The 18,742-nt window shown below is 36.7% G+C and overlaps 1 protein-coding gene across 2 annotated transcripts; it reads right to left on the bottom strand.

Moving 5' to 3' along the window:
• Positions 1-2,767: 2,767 nt before the first annotated feature.
• LOC104241763 (uncharacterized) lies at positions 2,768-12,931 on the bottom strand. 2 transcript variants are annotated; one of them, XM_070170745.1, is made up of 10 exons: positions 12,775-12,931; positions 10,910-10,966; positions 10,750-10,817; positions 9,664-9,874; positions 9,483-9,586; positions 4,330-4,405; positions 3,877-3,936; positions 3,705-3,755; positions 3,529-3,607; positions 2,768-3,149 (listed from the first exon to the last, which is right to left on the bottom strand). In XM_070170745.1, exons 1-10 carry the CDS (start codon positions 12,853-12,855, stop codon positions 3,073-3,075), a joined length of 864 nt encoding a protein of 287 aa, XP_070026846.1. In that variant the 5' UTR covers positions 12,856-12,931; the 3' UTR covers positions 2,768-3,072. The 2 variants fall into 2 exon arrangements, with proteins under 2 accessions (XP_070026846.1, XP_070026847.1); XM_070170746.1 differs by having other exon boundaries at positions 9,664-9,871; positions 12,775-12,930.
• Between the last annotated feature and the right edge of the window lie 5,811 nt (positions 12,932-18,742).

Genomic DNA, 18,742 nt, shown 5'->3' with positions numbered 1-18,742 from the left:
TTCGTCGTCCCAAGCCGATGGAGATGATAACAACAACAACAATAAAAAAAATAGCATAATCTCGCTCGACCAGAGAAGGTCCATGAGATAGGCCATTGCATGCCCGATATCGCCATAAAATCTTGAGGCCATGGGCCCCAAACATGGTGAACGACAAAGAATAAAGATAGTGAGAAAGGAGGAATGGATAGGTATGGAAAGATATTTGGGTAAAAGGCTGATCCTAGGAAACTCCCATTTATAGAAAGAGGGGTAACGTAACCGACGACGCTATTATTGCCCTCGAAAAATGTAACGACAGGCGCATTAAATGCGTCCATGGGAGCTGAATCGACGGCGACATTATGGCTTTAAAGAATGAGAAACCGCAATGCATTAAATGATCCTGGAAAAGTGAAATCACAAAACGTTTCGGTAATCATGGAAGCTTGTGTCATCAGTGCGACGTCATTACGGGAAGCCCGAAGAGTAGGATGTCAAAATTATTTCTTGTCACTTCTTTCTAAGAAATGCGGGGACTATCTGTATATGGTGAAATCTGGGGAACCAATTTCTCATTAATAAGGCATTTCGGGAGGTCACCTCGGAGGCTTGAGACCACAGACCAAGTACCCCCCCCCCTCGAGATCTATCGACACCCGGCCTGGGGATAATGTTGGCCGAGACCTCAATGGGCATGGGGAGTTTTCGAAGAATGCAGCCGGGCCGGTTAAGTCTATCAGGCTAGTCTAAAAGCTGGTCTGCGCCTGCATCATGAAGCTAGTCAGCTGTCTCATCCCGCTTTCTTTACTATTAATGTATCTTGTACTATGTTGGGATTTCCCCTCCTATATAAGTGGAATCCTTGGCACTTTGTAAACCCTGTTGCTCCGACTATTCTACATGAGATAAATAATAACTCTCTCTCTCTCATTTCTCTCTAACGTATTCTCCCGGCACTATTGTTCATATTTATTCCTTCATACTTGTTCTTCATTTATAGTTTGTCATTGGCCATAAAGAGCCTCACTTAATCATATCCTAACTGTTAGCCCCTTCCCGATTATCCCTGATAGCTCGAGCCCGAGCCCAGGCATCGACCTTGAGGACCTTTATCGGTCGGTTCGAGGCCCGAATAGCAACCCCCCCCCCCCGGTTCGATTATAATTCTATTTTAGCTCGCATTTCCTCTTTATTCTTCACATATCTAGCATCAACTGCTTAACAACTAGCATAAAAATAGATCACGTATTTTTAGAGTCTCATCAACAAATTTAATTGTTATTACCATTTTCACGGTAAGCAAAGTGTACTTAATTCTCTTAATTTTATTATGGATAATTCAATTAGGAAGTCTTGATAGTCTTCGGAAGAAGCTAATATAGAATTGATATTCGAGGCTAATTAACATAAACTCGCACATATTTGTAAAATCGTAAATTGGACTTGAATGGCATTCCTCTTGTATCCACGCTTGTAGCCATTGTTCATTTTACTTGCTTTCTAGGTTAGTTTATATTTCCGCATTAGTTATAAACTTATCTCAAAAACCCTATTAGTGTTTTGCTTAGCATAAAAAACGATAATTCTCTTACTTCCCTTATCACCTACATTTTGTTCCTTTTGGGATTCGATCCCAACTCATAGTTGGGTAAATTATATTCCATATGACGGTATACACTTACTCTTTGAGGAGTGGATTTGGACGTTATCAAGAAAGAAGAAGAAGAAGAAAAGAGAATCAGGAAAGAAGAGAGCAGCAAGAAAGGAAAATATTGGATACCATAACTGCCTTAGCTCCTAGTTGGAGTTGTTATTTATTCTCAGCTCTTCTAATCACAGCCGTTGATCTCTAACTAATTTTGATATTGCACCTCATCTGATCTTTATGATTAAGATCTCCCACGTGCCTTCACTTTCTTTTATCTCGTTGTGCAACGTGTCCTATCTTATCAACTAAACTAATACCCTTCTATCCAAACCCTAGTGTCACTTTCCTAATTCATTTCATTTCCTTTCTTCCTCTTTCCTTAACGCTGCAGCTGAATTTCCTAATCCTGACACGGATTATGCTACTTCAGTCACATACATTTGAGTTGTGTATGCCAAAAAAAAAAAAAAAAATCAAACTTAGAGTACAATTTAAACCATTGCCCCAAAATCAGGTATTTGTGCATTCTCCCGTCTATATATTTTACCAAAAGCAAATGTGTCTTTGCTTTTTCATGAAAGTACAATCACATAGATATTCTAATATGTGATGTTGGTAATATGGGAGATCTAGTGACAGAAATTTAGAAAGATCTTTTAGGTGTTAATTATTGCATACAGGGCCGTTCCTAATAGAGAATTGAATAGAGGACAATCTTAAACTTAGGCCTTAGCTAACCATCAGAATTTAGTAGAAATTCAAAACTATGCAAATAAATCAAAACTCTTGAAGGCCGTGATATCTCGTTGCTGAGTGTAATTCAATTTCACAACCTCCAATTTAAAAGTAGACCATAACTATCCAGATCAACTGGGTCTTATTTATACTACAACACGGTAAATACGTCATACAATTACATTTTGTTTTCAAGGGATAACTCATAGGTAACTGAGACAAATTATGCAAGTATCTATTCATTAAAACGACCACAATGCCTATGGTCTTTTCCCCGTGCTCTTTTTCATCTTGCAACAGTTGAAATGCACAACTGCGCATAGAGAAAAGGCAACAACAACAACAATGCAGTGTAATCCCACAAGAGAAAAGGCAAAAACACAAAAAGAAAAAGAAAGAGAATGAGAAAACTAGGAAATCTTGATATGGTAGGTGGAGTATAATTTTGAAAGAACCACTCCCAGCAGTCGTAAACTTAAGGTAACGTCAATACGAGATTAACCAAGAAACTGAAACTGAGTCGTCTATTGCGTAGGTACAAATATATGACACACATAAAAAGGACAGATTATTTCCTTGAAACTGCTGACATCTTATTGTAGCCGTTTGCTAGGGTACAAAGATATGACACACAAATAGGATAGAGTTCACCCTTCTTTGAACTTCTTGTAGCCTGATTTGGAGAAGTGTTGCTTTCGGATGAAAAGTTACTGCCCACCCTCTTCCATCTTCTTTTTCATCTTGAATTGCAATGTGGCAGGAGCACAATCCAGTGGTGTTTCACCTTATTGAAAATCAACAGCAATAGATAGAAATGAATCATCAGAATGACAAACAGATTCACCAAAAGATTTTTACTGTTAAGAACCAGAACATTTGCATTCCCCAAGTCCCGAACCTGTGCGCCAACTGGGGTTGGACCAGCTAACTCACAGGAGATTTCTCGAATATATATATATATATAAAATATTTGCATAGCACACAATAAACAGCATGACAAAGTATACTCTTTTAACAGGAGCAGATCAAATATTGGTTTAAATGATGCTCTTTCAAAATATAGAAACAACTACCTCAACCTCCTTTCCACTAATCACATTCAAGATGCTATCTTGCAGCTCGAACTAGACTAAAAGAGTTCTATGCTTTAGATATCTTTTTACCTTGTGAATTTTTGCAGTACAAACTAGCTCCACTCTCCATGAGGGCAAATGCTATTTCAGTTCGATTGAATACAGCCGCCTACATTAGCCAATGTCAATTATAATTGTCACACTCTAAAATAGAGATATTATATGCTAATTGTACAATCATGTAGTTGAGTATAAGATAAGAGAACCAGATGTAACAATGATGATCCTCGCTTGTCAAGGTAATTTGCATCAACTCCCTGATAAAATTGAGATAAAAAAGTAAGCCTGAAAAATGCTATATTGAAATACAAGAGAAAGAAAGTAAACTACCCTATCTTATCCCAAAAGAGAGAGAGAGAGAAAGAAAGTAAACATTACCTGATTTAGGAGCTTCTTTGCCGCACTCACATCACCATTTTTTATTGCTTCTCTTAAACCCTACACAAAATTGGCCCCCACAACCTATCATTTAGGGAAAATGAAGGAGAAAATCTTGACTTTTTCAAGCACACAATCTAGCAATGTTTAAGTGCATCTACGACACTATGCTCCCAATAAGCTTCGCTACTATTTAGGACCTACTTTGTCATTTTTTTCCTATGTTTTTACAGTTACCTTGTGTTCCATGTAACTAAACGGTTGATAAATCATTTGGCTTCAAACATCTATGAAATGACTAGGTGTCAAATTTTGTGCTTCCCTGCTTCTTAACCTACGCCTTCCTACAATACTTCAATTTCTGCAGAACCAGCCTACTTAACCTAATCTGAAGATGTAGTCCTTGTGAGAAATTCAAGGTCACCACTGGGAAACCAAGGTAAAAAACAATACCTCCCCACTGACTTCATAATCCGCTGACATTGTCTCCATACTGCAGTTGGTAGCTGGACCAGTATTGAAAGTTGTACTGCAAAAAAAATTTGCTTAGTTAGTTCTGTTATTAAATTCGTAGGCCTAAGCAGGTAAAATATGGGAGAGCACCAAAGATTATGGATTTTGAAAAAACTTCTTATAAACTAACGTAAGTTGAAAGAATAAGAAAGTGAAAGTGGAAAAATTTAAAGGTGAAATGTCATGACCCGCCACATCATCATGCCACGTAGGTGCCACTTGACATATATTTTTGCCATATGGAATGGTTACATAAGTTAGGGACTAGATCTTTGTGGAATATTCTAGAACTATGGAGAATTTCCTTAGAAAAGTTCTAGACATTTATGCATTTGTAGGAAGGTTCTAGAGAAATATAGAGGTTTCCTTAGGAAGACCCTAGAACCCTATAGAATTGTTAGGAAAGTCCTTAGAAGAATCTAGCTATATAGAATATTCTAGAGAAGGGATTTAGTTGTGAATATAGAAGGACTTGTAGAACAATTATTATTTACATACTAGCCCCTAGGTGATTAGTATAAATAGGGGGCATTCATTTGTAATTCATGAACCAAGCAAACAATTCAAGTTCTCTCTAATACAAAGCTTCCTTTAACAATTCTCTTGTGTTCTTTCTTCCATTCTCTTAGCGATCTTGAGTGTAGTAAGGCTGACTTGACATAGCAAGAACGTGAGCAAGTTGTGCAAGACCGTGAGCGAGTTGTCAGGTGCCGCACGTGTACTTAGTTAACAACTAAGGATGTGACAACGTGGTATCAGAGCAAAGGTTATGACTAAGGAATGTTAGAAAGAATATAGGAGATTTTTAGAAGGAAATTTTGTCGGGAACCATGGCCGGAATTACCAAGGGCTTGGTACTTGCAGAAGGGATTAACGCGAAGGTCCCTAAGCGAAAGCAGTATGGTGGTGCACGGGCTGCACGCGAGGTGGCAGACTGGCGGAAGCTAAGGGAGCTCCGATAGAGGCCACAATTCGGAAATATGTACGCGAGTTCACTACCTTAATGTTGCAAATCTCGTCATTGTCCGAGGAAGATTTCCTCTTCTACTTCATGGATGAGTTGCAAAATTGGGCAAAGCATAAGTTAAGAAACACCAAATAACCAACGTGAACGGGACCATCAGAGTAACCTAGTCACTTGTTGACTTCAAAATGGAGCCTGCCAAGTCCAAAGAAGGCAATGCCGAGAGGGATGAGGGAGATCATGATGAGGACAACGGGAAATGCATAGCCGAGGTATACAAGGGTAATGGCAAGGGGCCATCCATAACGGACAGGGGTCCAAGAGAAACGGCAGGGGGCCGAAAAAATGGTAGGGAGTACGTGCCTAAGGGAGGGTGCTACTTCTGTGAAGGATCACATCGGGCAAGTGAATGCTCAGAGTTGGGGAAGCTTGCAACAATGATAGGGAACTTTGCTCAAGCACATAAGGATGACACAGGGGGAACCTCCCGTATTGGAGGGATGCGCTTGGAATCTAAGCCGAAAGTAGGGGATTCCAAAGCCTATCTTGGCACCATGTAAATGGAGCATGGTGGCAGCAAGAAAAGTTGGACGGACATAGTTGAAGAGGATGGCGAGTTATAAAGTGATGGCATGCTATCGGACTCAGACGATGCACCAAGCAGAGGGTTCAAGTTTGCCAGTAAGGCTAGACCACGGAGGGCAGCCAAATAGGGAGTAGAAGCATGGACTCGATGCTTGAGAAGCTGCTAGACTTGGTTGAGTCATGGGAAGATTCGGGCCAAGAGCAAGGAGGGGCATCCGATGGGCGAAGGATGGAGGCCATCATTGCTAGTTGTCCAAAGTACAAACGGCGTAAGAAGAAAGGTAGTCAGTACCTTGTGAAATGGGAGGGAGAACCGCTTCATAGGGCATCATGGCTAATGGACAAAGATCTTTGGTGACGCCAAGGCGAGGTGCGCGCATATGTGTCGAGGGCGGCACAAAATTGGGTGGGGGAGAGTGTCATGACCCGCCACATCATCATGCCACGTAGGTGCCACTTGACATATATTTTTGTCATATGGAATGGTTACATAAGTTAGGGACTAGATCTTGGTGGAATATTCTAGAACTATGGAGAATTTCCTTAGAAAAGTTCTAGATATTTATGCATTTGTAGGAAGGTTCTAGAGAAATATAGAGGTTTCCTTAGGAAGACCCTAGAACCCTATAGAATTGTTAGGAAAGTCCTTAGAAGAATCTAGTTGTATAGAATATTCTAGAGAAGGGACTTAGTTGTGAATATGTAAGAACTTGTAGAACAATTGTTATTTACATACTAGCCTCTAGGTGATTAGTATAAATAGGGGGCATTCATTTGTAATTCATGAACCAAGCAAACAATTCAAGTTCTCTCTAATACAAAGCTTCCTTTAACAATTATCTTGTGTTTTTTCTTCCATTCTCTTAGCGATCTTGAGTGTAGTAAGGCTGACTTGACATAGCAAGAACGTGAGCAAGTTGTGCAAGACCGTGAGCGAGTTGTCAAGTGTCGCACGTGTACTTAGTTAACAACTAAGGACGTGACAGAAATCTGCGAATAAATTCTCATTCCTCTTGTCTGGCTTAAATAGAAAATAACAGAAGTTGAAGGGAGGAAATAAATTTTTGATAGTTATATGTTAAAGTCACTTTATATTTGGAACTTTCTCTAGAACTTTGGGGGGAAAGGTTTTTTGGGGCTTATACATAATTCACTCTACAGAGAATACGAATCAAACTCCTTGGAGTTTTATTACAAAATGGAGTAACTCATACAGTGATTGCGACACTCAAAAAAATGAGACTATTTAACCATGAGGGAAGGTGGAATTAACTATCCAGCCAAGAAAGCCTCATCATAGAAGAGTCTAAAAGACCAACATGGCCTTGATTTGATTTCACAAGCTACAATAATACCTTCAAGCTAATTTTCTTTTTTTTGGATATGGTAGTATGATAACATGAGTTGAGCTTAAATAGAAGTGAGAATTCATATAGCCAACCCTCACTTATGTTGTTGTTGTTGTTGTTTTGACGATGTTGGTGCCCGGGCCAGATTGCGCACACCTCAACTAATTTCATCGGTTACTTGCTGCCTCCCACTAGAATAAGTATAGGGTAACACTGTCTACAAAGGTTTGGGCATATGAGAAGAAATCACCTAGCAATTTTGACTCCACTAGGATTTGAATTTGAGACTTCATGGTTCTTCCCACTTCATTGACCACTAGGCAAACACTCTTAGGTGCTTTATTTTACTTTATTTTGCTAATCTTTCATGCAAGTTCACCAAAATTGTGCATGGCACTAAATATGCATTTAAAGTTGCTATATAAATGTTAATTAATCCCACCATTCATTCGAGTATATTTTTGTCCACGTTCTCATAAAAGGACTTTTTACGGCACTTCTTAAACCTTTTCATTATCGAGTAACAAAAAGAAACTTTAGAATCCAAGTCATTCTAAACAATGTCTACAGTTCTCTTCAACGATAACAACAAACCCAATGTAATTTCACAAATAGGGTCTGGGAAGGGTACTGTGTACGCAATCTTACCCCTACCAAGTTGGAGAGGCTTTTTTTGATAGACCTTCGGCTCAGGCAAAGCATAATATCTAAAGTTCTCTTCATCTCTAAATTTGAACCCACTTCTATTTAAATATAATAGTGGGCAAGTTTTGGCGTAACACTCGAGTAGCTCCAGTGTGACCTATTGGCCGTAGGTTCGATACATGGAAACGACCTCTTTGGAAAATGCAAAGCGAAACTGTGGCAGTATATGCCCACTCTCTTCCTACCACTGTATTAGCAGCAAAACATTTGACGCACTATGTGACCCCTTTAGCTTAAATATTTGTGTCCTTAATATTTGTGTCCTAAACAAACGAAACACAAAAATTGGAATGGAGCGAGTAGTATTTAACAGTAATGAGTCAGATTAAATTGAGTTATATAGTTGTTATATATAAAACCTCAAAACCAAGTATATAACTATATTAGATTTAGGATTACAAAGGACTATTGAGAAAAATAACGAAACGCATAACCGACACCAACCAGTTGGCGACTGAGACATAGTTGTTGTTCGCTGATTATAATTAATGGATATTCTGATGAACTCTAGTTTTACTCCGGTCTTTATCTGATACAACCAAGCATCAAAAGGAATCTGTAATAGACTACGACATGTATTTGAAGCTATATGTTGCATAAATAAAGCACATAGTTGAGGATAATTCCTTTAGGGATGACCTATCTGCTTTATCAATTCCTTGAACCAAACAAGCACTCTGAGTTATTTAGAAGAATTTAAGAGTCAAAAGAGATATATATATCACATAGTAAGAGGTTAACTACATGCTAGAGCACCTGTGATTATACAAAAATGACATCCCAAGCACCTACGATTCTCCAAAGTGACAACCCAAAATTCTAGTTCCGACAAAACAAGGATTCTAACATTAGTCGATCAATACTTCACTTATTAAAGAAAAAATAACATAAGCTACATCCTAAATCAATTGGAAACCAACAACAGAAAGAGTCACTAAAAGAAGTAACGACTCGAACAAAAATGCAGCTAATGTTTTCTTGTGATGAGCACTTAAGATGAAATCTGTTACTCCCTTTGTCCATGAATGTCCTGTTTTTGATTGCATGTAAGTTTTAAGGTGAATGTTGAATCTGTAGGTATCCAATTAGTAGGCATGGGAATATCTGACGAACACGGTTTGCCTTTTAAGGGTTAGATTAGAAGAATTAAGTACATTGAGAAGATCAAAACTCGGGTCTATTTAGTTTTCCTAATGTTTAATATATAGGTAAAGTTTCCTTTATGGTGGGTAGTAATATTTTCCTTCTTATTAGATCTATTGTCTTCCTTCACATACACACGTCTTTATCCATTGAGTATGTGTTTGAGCCGGTCTCAGGCGAGTATTGCTTCAATGACACATTTAATGGCAATCCTTCTAGAACGAATAACATAACTTGGCTCAATCTGACACAGTTACAACGGCTATAAAGAAAAGCAAATCTGTTTTTGAAGAAAAAAGATTGGACATATTTTTCCAAAAGGACAACTAGATACATCATATACATACCCTTGCTTGTTGTTTGATGTTGAACCTCTACTTGTTGGAATTCTATTTTCCTTCTTTGGCTTTGGATTTGTGTTTACTGTTGGATTTGGCATAGTTTTACTCTGCTGGAATCAAAAGAAAATGTAAGGGGATGCCATTTGCTCAAAAAGCATTTGAAGGCCAGTAAATATGTCCTTTCCTGTGGAGTGACGGATGTTGTTGGTGTAGCTGTCACTTGACATATACACAAAGGCATCCCACATTTGCATTCTGCGATGTCTACTGCAGGAGTTTGCTTGTCAGTATCTTTAGTTTTGATATCTGCAACGGCACCAACATCTAAAGCTGAAAATGAATCTTTCAGGGCACTGACTTCATCTGAAGCAGCTACCATGCCATCTCCAATGGGTCTACTAAGATGAGTTAGTAATAGGATGTAAGACTTTTTAGTTTCCTCAAGCAGAATAAAGATGATTGTAATAAGGAATTGTATTAAATGATGTATGAGGAGAACAAAAGCATGCTGTATTTAGGAAGATAATTTTCACCTCAGACTATACAACAACAATAATAACAAACCCAGTGTAGCCCCACAAGTGGGGTTTGGGTTTCACCTCAGACTATCACCAACAGATATATCCGAATAACCTTTCACTCTCATAAAATAAAATTCAATGAGGTACAGATGAATAAATCAACGGCCTCACACCTCAAAGATGACTAAAATATACCCTTCTAACATATTGCAGTACTGAAATATGATGATCCTTGGATCAATCTTTAACCAAACAGAGCCAAGAAAGCATAATTCCCAAAACTTTACCGTTTCTGTTATTTCCCAAGTCCTTGATACTGATGGTACTGCAAGCAACTCTTCAGATGGTTTCCGACTCTCTACATTCTTTGACAATGTAAGAACAGATGCTACTGTCACTAGATTCTATTCTCACAATGATGCACCAATAAAGGCTTCAACATTTGTGACTGTTTTTTCTTTTTCTTTTTCTTTTTCTTTTTCTGTTTAGTTTTGATAATGTATAATCAAACTTAAGTGTTAACTGAAGCGTAGCAGATTTCTAGTATTTCATTTACTAGTCACCAATCATCCACGAGCTAATGTGAGCATAATATTGCTTCCTAAACAAAAAAATTCTTAATGATTGAAAAAGTGGAGAACATGTGCGTCAAAGCATCTCTCGCTTCCAGAATTTGGCAAACTAAAGACTTTTTTGGCCTTCAATATTGAGAAGTATAAGATATTGCATTAGTCATAATGGCAGAAATTTACCGAGAGGAGTTATTAAAACAATCTGCACAAACTCTAACACTTGAGTGAAGACCAAATTGTGGTAAGGCCTGAAATAATTTTGCGCATAAGCAAAAAGGTAAGCCAACCAAAAAACATAAAAGATGCTTAAGAAAAGCTGCATATAACAAATAGAACTCACCATCTGATTTGCTGAATGTTCAGCACAAAATGTTCGGCCGCAACATCTGCAATGGTGCTATAGAAACAATCCCAAGGATGAAGGCAGTCAGATACAATATCTGGAACTAGTTTTTTTCCCCTCTTCTTTTGTCTTTTCGGATTAAAAATTGATTACAATATCTTAACTAATTTAAACTAATAGCTGAAACAATGCTAAGTCCCTGCAGGTGATAAGAAAAGGCTTCAAAATAGGGATGACATAGCGAAGGAGTAAAAAAGAAATCATTAGGTCTAAAAGGAACAGAAAGATAGGAATTACCAAAAACAGAATACCAAGTCAAATAACAAACCAGAGAACTTGACATGCATAATATTTTAAATCTTTGTAACTTCAGATGCTAAATTAATGCATGAACCACAAGGAAAAGAGCATATAGTCATAGTCGCTAACGTTAGAGGATTGTCACTTGAAGAAAGTTAAGACCATTAATAATACAGCTGTAGGCAGAGATATTCACAGCATCCATGGCACTTCCCTCTTTTCTTGTTGTCGACAGGATGACCTTCTTCAGTAGTAGTCTACTTATCGCCTAAGCATGGAACTGAAAATAGGGGATATAGAGACATGGAAATGCAGTCCTATAGATTGACCTCAATCTTATGGATTTGGTGGATCATGAGCTATTCATTTAGGCCCACCTTTCTTTTATAATTATTCATTTAGGTCCAACTTGTCAAATCAACAAAAATCACGATGGCTACTGCTCTTTCAATTAGAATGGAGCTGTGAGTTGGCTTCTAAGATAGCCTTTTGTTGTATCAATGTACTAGAGTTACTGCTAGCAATTCCAGTTTGAACCAAATTTTTGGCATTTTAGATCCATACAGCAACTCTGCCTGCATGAGCTTGCGTACATTGCAGGTCCCAAGCCCGGATAGAGGAGGAGGGTTGTGATAGGATGGTAGCCACCATAAACTATCCAATTTATGATAAATCATCATAATACAATATATCATTCGGACGTGCTCACCTAGGCACGTGTTATATTGGCCTAAGATGAGCTTAAATGAGTGACATGGTCAATGAGGATTCATATAGTAGAGAACAACTTATTTGGAATTGAGGCGTAGGTGCTGATGATGTTGTAGAAGATATCCACACAACCTTTTGAAACTCTTTCAGTGCCCTAAACCTTCATTTTCGACATTCAAAGGTAATTCCTCGCCTAGCAATAACAATCTTACCCTTGAAAACTTCAACTAACCAATGAGACCCAATGTCCCTAGAAAACAAAATAAAGGTCACTTCAACACTATACTTTTAACAACTTACTGATCTTGCCTCTTGAACTCAACTACAAGAACGACAAGACATAATTCAATTCCTCATTCCCTTTTCTTATGCCGTGCATTCGCTTAATATGTGCGCCCTAAAGTAATAGTAACCGTTAAAAGTACAGCCCCAACTTCCCAGCGATTCTCCTTGCTGATCCACTCTTTCTTCTTGGCTGGGCAAATGCTTATTGACAAGCTAATTACTAATACTCGTAACTGTCTCAATTTGCTGGTAAATTGGGTACATTACAGAACTTTTCATTATAGCAATTATTATAAGTTCCCAAACGGATCATTCCATTGACCTATTCGTCAGTCATCGCAGTGCGTCAGAAGATGAAGAAGAAGCTCTTATTGCTGAAAAGGGGATAACTCAGCTTTTTTGCCCAAGAAGAAAAGATCAACCATAATTGAAAGATGAGTATCGGCTGACAAAATTAATCTGCTACGCAGAAATCAAATTACTAAAATTGCAAAAACTTGAGTCATCAGATCAAACTGTTGTGACAGAGAAATAATAAGATGAAAATGTCGGAAAGGATTACGTACCCGTCGCCGGAAAGTGTTGAAGCTGCAACTGCAGACATCACAACGCGAAGCTTCTTGGAATGGCGGTGGTTCCGACGACATTCTCCGCTCTCTCTCGATTCACTGCTATTCCTGATATTTTCTTCTTCTATTTTTACCTTTTTTTTCACTGCCTTTTTTGTTTTTTGCCTTTTTATTTATTCTTTTTCTTTTCCGTTTTGTGCTAAATGTCAACTACCCAAGTACCTCGTTTGGACAAAGCCAAATAATCAAATTGGCACACGTACTTGGTACGAAATCGTGTTTCTGGTCTCCCAACTTCACGGTATTTCAAATAGATATCTGAATTTATACAAAATGAGTGTTTTAAACACCTCTAATCATCAACCGAGCTTATGGGACATTGCTTTAAATAGGTTGGATAAAATGTGTGATGTACATTCCCTTAACGAGCATGAATTGATAATTTCCATTTTAAAAATTGACTAATATTAAAAAATATTTTTTTTCTCTTTCTCTCTCTTTTAAAGTTCCAAAAATCGATCTAAAGAGCGAAAATTGAACTTTAGTCAAATTATATCTCTAGTAAACTTTTCGTTTCAGTATTCGTCCATCTTTTATTGCTGAAGGAGTATTCTTGAATTGAAACGGAAGTGAGGTTTGAATGGAGAATAAAAACATTAGTCGGTCCCTCTATTTTACGTGTCTTATGTATTTTATTTTATTTTGATATTGTTACTTATTAGTAGGTGGTGCTATGGCGATTTAATATGGAAAAAATAATTAAAGAATGATAAATATAGGCAACTTGTGTGCTTGTATTATTTTTACGTGAATGTGTATAAACTGTTGAAGGATATGAAGTGATCAACGGATGAATATACTAGAAGAGTATGTCGGGGTTGTTAGTAGATCATGTTGTTTTGATGAAATAAGGTAATTGCTGGATTATGTGGTAGTAATGGGAAAAAACTTGTGATAACAAAGGCTATAAAAATTTGAGCTCTAAAAATTAGTCAATAATAATTCACTTAAGTTTATCATTTGTTCTACTTTATGGTTATTCACACTCTTGTAGCTATAGCAGTACGTCTAGTATTTTTTTCCTTGACTCTAATGAAGTTTCGAAAAGATAAATTTAAATCATTCTCCTTAAGGTTTGTGGGGTGCTAGCACCCTATTAATGTATTGACCCGATCGTTTGTTCTAAGAGTTATAGCCACATTTCTTTATCTATGCTTATTTATATGTTGTTCAGCTGTGTTAAGTTGTATCGAGTTGGTAGGTTTGGGTTCGGAGTAGTTTTGGAGTGAAATGAATACTTAGTCTCTTAGTTATAAAGCTAAGTTAGAAAAGTCAAATGGAAGATGACTTATGAGTAAACGAATTCAGATTTGGATTTTTATGATTCGATTAGCTTCGTTGGGTGATTTTAGACTTAGGAGTGCGTCCAGAATGTAATTTGGAGGTCCATGGTAAAATTAGGCTTGAATTGGCGAAAGTTAGAAGTTTAGAAGTTCTTAGGCTTGAATTCAAGGTTGATTTGGTGTTTTAGTGTTGTTTTGGGTGTTTCGGAGGTTCAACTAAGTTCGGGTAGAATATATGACTTGTTGGAATTATTGGTTGAGGTCCCGAGGGCCTCGGGTAAGTTTCAGATAGGTTTGGATTGTGTTGCGCTCGTTTTTCTTATGTTTCGACGTCGTTTCTTCAAGCATAAATGATATCATATTGAACAAACGAGCTCTGATTTCTTTTTTGAATGAAGCATTAGATCTGTATCGTAATTACGGACCCGTAACAAAAAGAATGGTCGAATTTGGACATCGTATGAGGATTTTGTTGTCATTTTACTAAGAATTAGGTTGCCAGATTTTTCAGATTAATTACGAAATTGCCACTGACGGCGTATTTAAAAATTTGAATTATTTGCAAATATTGAAACCAACATATCTCATTCATTATAAGGTAAAATTGAGTGATTCAAAAGCCTAACTTAACTAGAATTGCACAATGAATCTACTGGAGGCATAAAAAGCGAGTTTCGGGATTGTTTGGCATGAGAAACGAGGCAAAATAGCTGGCATAAAATATATAAAATAAGGGTTTGTTCATTCGGTCATATTTTGAGTTGGGGAGCTTGGATTTGGGCAATTTGGAGGCGATTTTCACCATAGGGATTGGGGTAAGTGTTCGCTACTCGGTTTTGGTTATATTTCATGAATCCGTCTTCGTTTTTGGGATTTGATTGATGATTTCAAAGTGAAATTGAGGGAGTTAGGGCTTGAGTTTTGGAGAGTTTTAGATAGGGATTTGATTGACCAAATAGAGTCCGATTTTGATAAATTTTATATGGTTAGACTCATGAGAGGATGAGGTTTATTATTCAGCCATTTTGATTGATTTCGAGACGTTGGCCCGGGGGCCGGGTTTTGGCCGATTTTGGATTTCTGGCATATTTATGTAGTTTTATTGTGGAATTCGATTCTTTAGACTATGTTGATAATAGTATTCTTATTATGGATAGATTCGAAGTTTTTGGAGACCAAGTCCAGAGACGAGGGCATTCCGAAGTAGGATTTTACGCTGTTGAGGTAAGTAACAGTTTTAACTCTTTCTTTGAGGGTATAAACCTGGAGAATTTGATATCATGTGATTGTTTAGAGGTGATACCCACGCTAGGTGACGGGCGTGCAGGTGTATACCTCGAAGGATTGAGACTTGGTCCGTCCCGTAAGGTTGCGAGGCCTAATAGCTATTATCTGTGGTTATGTGTTTAATTGTTGTTGAACTTGTTTGCCTTCATGTTAGAGATCATGCTTAGGCTTTATTCATGCTCACATTATTTGTACTCAGTGATAGAAATTATTGTACATGTTTATATTAGTCTCTATTATTTTGCTGATATGTTGTGATACTTGATGTGGGTTGTGTCTCCTTATTGGTGGTGCATTGTAAGGCTGGAGAGGTACTTGATTAAGTGAGGCTGAGGGCCTGGTTGTGAGGATATTAACACCATAGCGCGTGAGTTGTTCGTGTAGCACGTGAGTTGACCGTGCGGGTCCAGGTATTGATATCATAGCGCATGAGTTGTCCGCGTAGCACGTGAGTTGACCGTGCAGATCCAGGTATTGATATGATGGCATGTGAGTTGTTCGTGCATAGCGCTTGGGCTTTGGGAGCCCCTCCGGAGTCTATACACACCTCCAGTGAGCGCAGCGTGTTGAGTGTTTTGAGTGTGTTGAGTGTTGAGCGCGAATGATGAGTGCTAGAGTGACACTGCTGTGAGGTTGTATTTATTTGTGTTGTTGCTGCATTTATCTGTTAAATTTCTTTGTGGCATTCACTGAGTTATGGAATTTACCTGTTTATTTCTGTTTATCTATATTATTATAAATGCATGAATATAATGTCGGTTTACAAAAATAACCTTATAATATTAAGTATAATAACTCATAATAAAAGGACATAACCGAAATTCTAGATATTAGTCTTATAATCCTATTAGTTGTAGAATATAATACTACACTTTATGAATCCTACATGATTACTTTTAGGAATCCTATTAGTATTATTACTTTCTTAGGTTGTCTAATTAAAGTTAATTAAAATTTTACTTCATATAAATTATTTAAAACGAAAAAAGAAAACCATCGACAATCTAAAAATATGAATTAAAACACAAAATCATGTAAAAGCATAAACGTATGAATAAACTATATCCTACTTTTTCCAACAATAGAACTACACGATAACTTATGTGTTCTTTGTCCTAATATTTTAATCATACAAGGTTAGGTTTGCCTCTATATTTTCTTTCACAGCAAACTATTTGTCATTCTTAATTTTAAATCGATAAGTAATTACTTAAAAGCTTGGTTGTTAAATTATACTTTTCTATTTTTATAATTTACTACGTCAAATATTTCTACAATTAGTATCACCATTAGCATAGAAAAAGTAATTATTGCCAGGAAAAATAGTAATTATTTAGTCACGTAATCCTATTACTTTTAGGACATACTTCATAAAAATTCCTATTACTAATTTAATTTGAAAACGTATTCTAATGCCTTATTACTAATTTAATTTGAGAATGTATTATATTGTCCAAATCAATTTAGAAAAAGGAGACCCTATATTATTATAAAAGCATAAATACAATATTAATATACCAAAATAACCCTAAAATATTAAACGGAAGAACTCACAGGGAAAGGACATAATTGCAATTACCTATTTTTTGGACTACAATACCTTTTATGCTAATTTTTAATATTTAATAATTTAAAATTAATAAACTTTTATCTATTAAATTCTTATTAAAAAGATGTAGGAAGGTTTAACAAAATCAATTTTACAAAAATCCTCTGTATTGGTAAGAAATATAAAGTAAGAACAGATCCAGTATTCAGTGTCTTCTTGCTTCGTGTCGGAAACGAAGAAGATCATCTAATAAAAAATAATTTGATTCTTCTGAACACTTGGTTATCAATCCCAATGGTAATAGTAGTGCATTTAATTAGAGATCATTAGACTAAAACGCAATGTGTGCAAATCGCATGATAGAATTAAAAGATATCTTAGCTAGCAGCAATGAATATGTTGATCAACTAAATAAAAGGTTGATTGCAAAATTTTATATAATAAACAAAATATTTTTCTGTTTTTGATTCAGCAAAAAATGATATCAATAATTACTACCAAGAGAATACTTAAATACTTTAATACTAAATGGCCTTCTACCATACATGTTTGTTGTCAAGTTTATTATTTCCTACATATGTTAGTGTCACCGTATATAATAGACTAAGTTAAAATTGATTTTCACTGTATATAGGTTGATTTTGAAGAAAACTATGCCCGTCATGCTACTGAAAAACTTAGATATGCCAAATAGCTTATGTAATAGCACACAATGGTATATAGAAATTTTGACAATAACGTCATACATGCAAAAATTATGATACTGGTCAATGTACTTCTATGTATATTCTTATTCCTGGATTCAGCTTTCGTCTTTCGAAACTAAGAAATATCCTTTTAAATTTGTGTGAAAATAATTTTTAGTATGTTCATGTTTTGCAAATATAATAAATAAAGCACAAGGACAAACATCCTAAATATTGTACTATATTTATCGCAATATGTTTTCTTGCATGAACAACTGTATGTTGCACTTTCAAGAGGGATATCAAGATCGAAAACAAGAGTTTTGGTTAAGGTAGAGCAACCAAAGCATTAGGAAGAAATATCCAAAAAATAATATTGTCCACAAAGAATTGTTTGTTAAGATATCATCATATTAAATACTTTTAAACTATAATATAACGACCTGACAGATCATTTTGCCTTTTAGAACACCGTTCCCTTAAATAAAACTTTTTGCGCTAGCTTTAACTAATTTACGACTTGTAGGGATGGTGGGTTCGGGATTTGGAAGAGTTTGGAATGAAATATGCCCATTTGATTCCTTAGGATTTTCTTAAAAGGCTAAGTTTGACTTTGGTCAATATTTTAGGCAAACGGATCTGGATTCGTGGTTTAACAGTCTCGTAGGGTCCGTAGGTAAATATGGGACCTGGACATATGCCCGGAATCAAATTCCGAGGTCCCTAGCCTGAGTAATGAATTTTTATTAGAAATTGTTAATCTGAAGTTTTAAAGATTTACAAAAACTAAGTAATGACTGATTTCATGGGTATCGGGCTCGTATGTTGATTTTGGAGTCCGGTACAGGTCCGATATATCCTTTAAGACTTGACCGCAAAATTTGGTGTCAATCCGAGTAGTTTAAGGGCGTTTCGGCTCGTTGGAGGAAAATTAAGAACTTGAAGTTCATAAGTTTGATTCAATTGGTTTTAAGGAGTGATTATTAGATTTAGCATTGTTTTGGCGTTCTGAATGTTCGAGTAGGTCCATTTCATGATTTCAAACTTATCGGTATATTCAGGCGGGGCCCGGGAGCCCCGAGCGTCAATCGGACGAGGCT

Source organism: Nicotiana sylvestris, chromosome 3 (genome assembly GCF_000393655.2).
Source record: "Nicotiana sylvestris chromosome 3, ASM39365v2, whole genome shotgun sequence".
Classification (NCBI taxonomy): domain Eukaryota; kingdom Viridiplantae; phylum Streptophyta; class Magnoliopsida; order Solanales; family Solanaceae; genus Nicotiana; species Nicotiana sylvestris.
Note: the sequence above shows the minus strand (reverse complement) of the source record. Positions and strands in the feature narration are given on the sequence as shown.